Here is a 3,482-nt window from a genome sequence, read left to right on the forward strand (position 1 = left end):
GGCCGGGCCGGGCCGGGCGTCCCTGCTGCTGGAGGCTGAGGAGCTGCTGGCCTTGCTCAGCTCATCCCTTTGCCTCTGGGAGTTCTGTGGTTTGTGTTGGAAACGTGGAAACGCCACCACTACAACCAGTAATTCTGTGAATTATGTGTGATTATGAATTCATATTATCAGTGAATTTAATATGTGGATCAGTGAATATAATATGAATTCATATTATCAGTGAAAGATGATAAAGCCCTTTCGTGCTCTGTATTATATCTGTGTCTGCTCTGATGCCTGCGGAGAAGTGCTCTGGAGCGGGTCAGTGCATAGCTAAAAAGTCATACATTTGGAGCAAAAATGCCCTACAGTTCTCTGAGTTATTACAAATAAGTTGTGACAGGGACACAAACCCAGCGTTGAAGCCGTCTGGTTTAAAGTTGCTGTGATACAGAAGATCTGTTTTGACGTTAGTGAACTCATTAAACAGTGACAGTTTTAAAAATCATTTTTGTCCCTAATTGTTTTTTTTTAGAACAGCAATCTCTTCTAATTGTTCACTTTGTTAAAAGAACTGTTTAAAAAGGAAAAAAAAAATAATCCCCAAACCTGATTATTATTTGGCTTATTAATAATATTTAAAATGTTTTGATTTGGCTCCTGAGTATAGAAACTATCTGGGCCTAATGAATTAGCTACCACGTGGTTCTGTTTGTGTTTACTCATCTATACCTGAAACAGAAGAATGTTTTATTTGATGCATATTGTTAATACCCTAAAAAATGGTTATTTTCTCTCCCTGTTTAGGTTAAAACTTATGGCAGAAGGAGAATTGAAAGATATGGAACAATTTTTTGATGACCTTTCAGATTCATTTACAGGGACAGAGCCAGAAGTTCATAAAACAAGTGTAGTAGGTAACTAATTGTTATCCATAAGCTATATTTGATGTGATATCTATCATTGATGTCATTCAGTCAGGACACAGCTTTGGGTTTTTTGGGGGGGAGATGTAAATATTGTGTAATATGATTTTTCTCTTGCTCAGATGTTTCATATTAAGCAGTAACTTTGCAGGTTGGAGAGCTCTTAACCGATCTTAACAATTTTTCTGTGACTAGATAGTCTGTGAGATTTGCCACTAAATTAATACCAGATTTACACCCTGCAAAATTGAGTTTTATCAATTGCCAGGCTGAGATGAGACGCTTAAGCGAAATTAAATAATGCAATTTAAGCTCCTGGTTATGATGATTTCTAGTCTCCTGTAGGAAACAGCAGCCTTACAACAGTTGTCATAACAGATGTTTTCCTTTGCAGGTCTGTTTCTGCGCCATATGATCCTGGCATACAATAAACTTTCTTTTAGTCAGGTCTATAAACTTTACACCGCCCTTCAGCAATACTTCCAAAACGATGAGAAAAAAAATGGAATCGATGAGAGTGATATGGAACTGACAAATACGGAGGAACTGGAGGGGAAAATGGAGAAAGAAGAACTTGAGGTCCCTTTAAGGTGATATATTAATAGTAAAGTCTTCCCCACTTCTTAAGAGAATGAATCTTATTTCAGATTACCTCTGTACATGTCAGAGTAAAGTTCAAGATTCTACTCTCGTTAAACCTTCCAGACTCCACGATTCTCATCATGTCCTATCAGTAATGACTTCAGCTGTGATATTGAGTTGTAGTGTCTCGTAATCCTGTATTTAAAGCCTCGTGCACGCCGGCAGAGCTGGGTGTCCTCTCCGTTTCCGTGGTGCCACCATGTGGTAACACTTGTATGTGGCAATGGCTCTTCTCAGCATCTCCTAGAAGATGGCGGTGCCCCCTTCTCATGCTCACTTAGGGAATGGCAAACTGAAGGCCAGATGCTATATGTTATCCATAAGCTATATTTGATGTGATATCAAATATCACAGTTCCCTTCTGTGCAGCCCACTGCTGAATAACTTATCTGGTTGTGCTAGTGTGAGATGTGATAAAGCTGTTGGAGAAGTCACTTCTGCTTCCAGCGAGGAAATATTGCTCACTAAGGAAAAGTTTAGCTTAATGTTTTTGGTTTCTCTTTTTGCCCTTCTCCGAATAAAAGAGCTCACATTTATTTACATCAAAAATAAGAAGCAAATACTGAGACTTTTCAGCCACTAAAGACATACTCCACTGTAAGAATAATCCTAAAAGCATTTTGTGTGTCCATATATTTAAAAAGAATATTTCTAAAAGCATTTTTTGTATCCATGTATTTAAAAAGAATAATTATGAAAGCATTTTGTGTATCCATATACTTAAAAGGAATATTTCTAAGCTGTTTCTGAACTCATGCTTGTGCATGTTCTGCTGCAGCATGAGTCAGTTAACAGCTTTTGGAATCTGGCTGCATGCTGTAGTTGCTGTCTTTCCATGGAATAAACTTTTGTCTGCTCTTGCAGAACAGCTCTTTGCTGGAGTGATGTGTGTGGCCAAAGTGCCAGTTCATTTCATTATGACTATCTTCAGAAGAAAGGAAAAACAGAGCAAAGCCATCTGAATATATCAACCCCAGATCTTTTCTTTGGGTTTTCACATGTATTTAGGGTAACATTCATATTGACCATGGTCTCTGCAGGTTGAGCTAAACTATGTGAAATCATTTGGGTTGTTGACTTTGATATAGTAGATTTTATTCTTTATTAAGTTTTCTCCCTTTAGTTTCCTTTCATGCTTTGAGTTGTAATATCTCATAAAAAATTATAAAGCAAAAGTGTAGAGTGTCTGATAAAATGTATTTCCTTGTATTATATTTCATTGCCCTTGTTTCTAACCAGAGTGCTTTTTATCAGGGAAGAAGAGATATCCTGCAGTGGGCCTCTTTCCCAGAAACAAGCAGAGTATTTTCTTTCTCAGCAGGTATGTTAATTCTGAATAAAGTTGAGTGAATGATCCATAACATGAATTTCACCTTCAGTTTTATCCACGGTGTCAGGCATGGTGTTTTCTTAGATCTGTTAAAGATTTGTTGATATCTTGCATGTAGTTGCTCAGTATGAGCAGTTGGGGCTAAAAGTGTTTTATCTAGGCATGTACACCATATGATGAGATTTGATTCTGAGAAGGTCTCTTCCGTTCTGACTGCTCACCTCACATTTGATGTTTGTAAAACGTGCAGTTTTGTTGATTATTCCAGCTGGTAAATACAAAACAGTGAAAATGCACGTGGGCACAAATGTCTGTAAATGTGCTACGTGCTTATAACAGCTTGCTAAAAAAATCAAATACATTTGAAATGTATATGAAACATTATGTATTATAAGTTCAAAGTAACTTTTCAGTCCTGTTAGGTTCTTTACTGTTAGAGGCTGTGGAATCCAGTAGCCTGATCATGGCAAGGCTCCTGCAGCTCCATGACCCCTGGTGCAGCCAGTGGTGAGGCTGAGCACTCTCTGTTTTCCTGTTCCCTTCTCTGACTGATCGGGACAGAGGTCCACTAGTGTGAACTATATACACATGTATGCTCTTGCGTG

General features: G+C 38.1%; 1 protein-coding gene across 1 annotated transcript in view; it reads left to right on the top strand.

The window, feature by feature from the left end:
- Window positions 1-780: 780 nt before the first annotated feature.
- ANAPC5 (anaphase promoting complex subunit 5) overlaps window positions 781-3,482 on the top strand; it is a 13,562-nt gene continuing 10,860 nt past the window's right edge. Inside the window, exons 1-3 of the mRNA XM_029083929.1 lie at window positions 781-896; window positions 1,300-1,495; window positions 2,802-2,868. Coding sequence (XP_028939762.1) covers window positions 797-896; window positions 1,300-1,495; window positions 2,802-2,868 — 363 coding nt within the window. The 5' untranslated portion in view covers window positions 781-796. The remainder of the gene's footprint in view (window positions 897-1,299; window positions 1,496-2,801; window positions 2,869-3,482) is intronic.

Source organism: Antrostomus carolinensis, unplaced genomic scaffold (genome assembly GCF_000700745.2).
Source record: "Antrostomus carolinensis isolate BGI_N321 unplaced genomic scaffold, ASM70074v2 scaffold18212, whole genome shotgun sequence".
NCBI classification, from domain to species: Eukaryota; Metazoa; Chordata; class Aves; order Caprimulgiformes; family Caprimulgidae; genus Antrostomus; species Antrostomus carolinensis.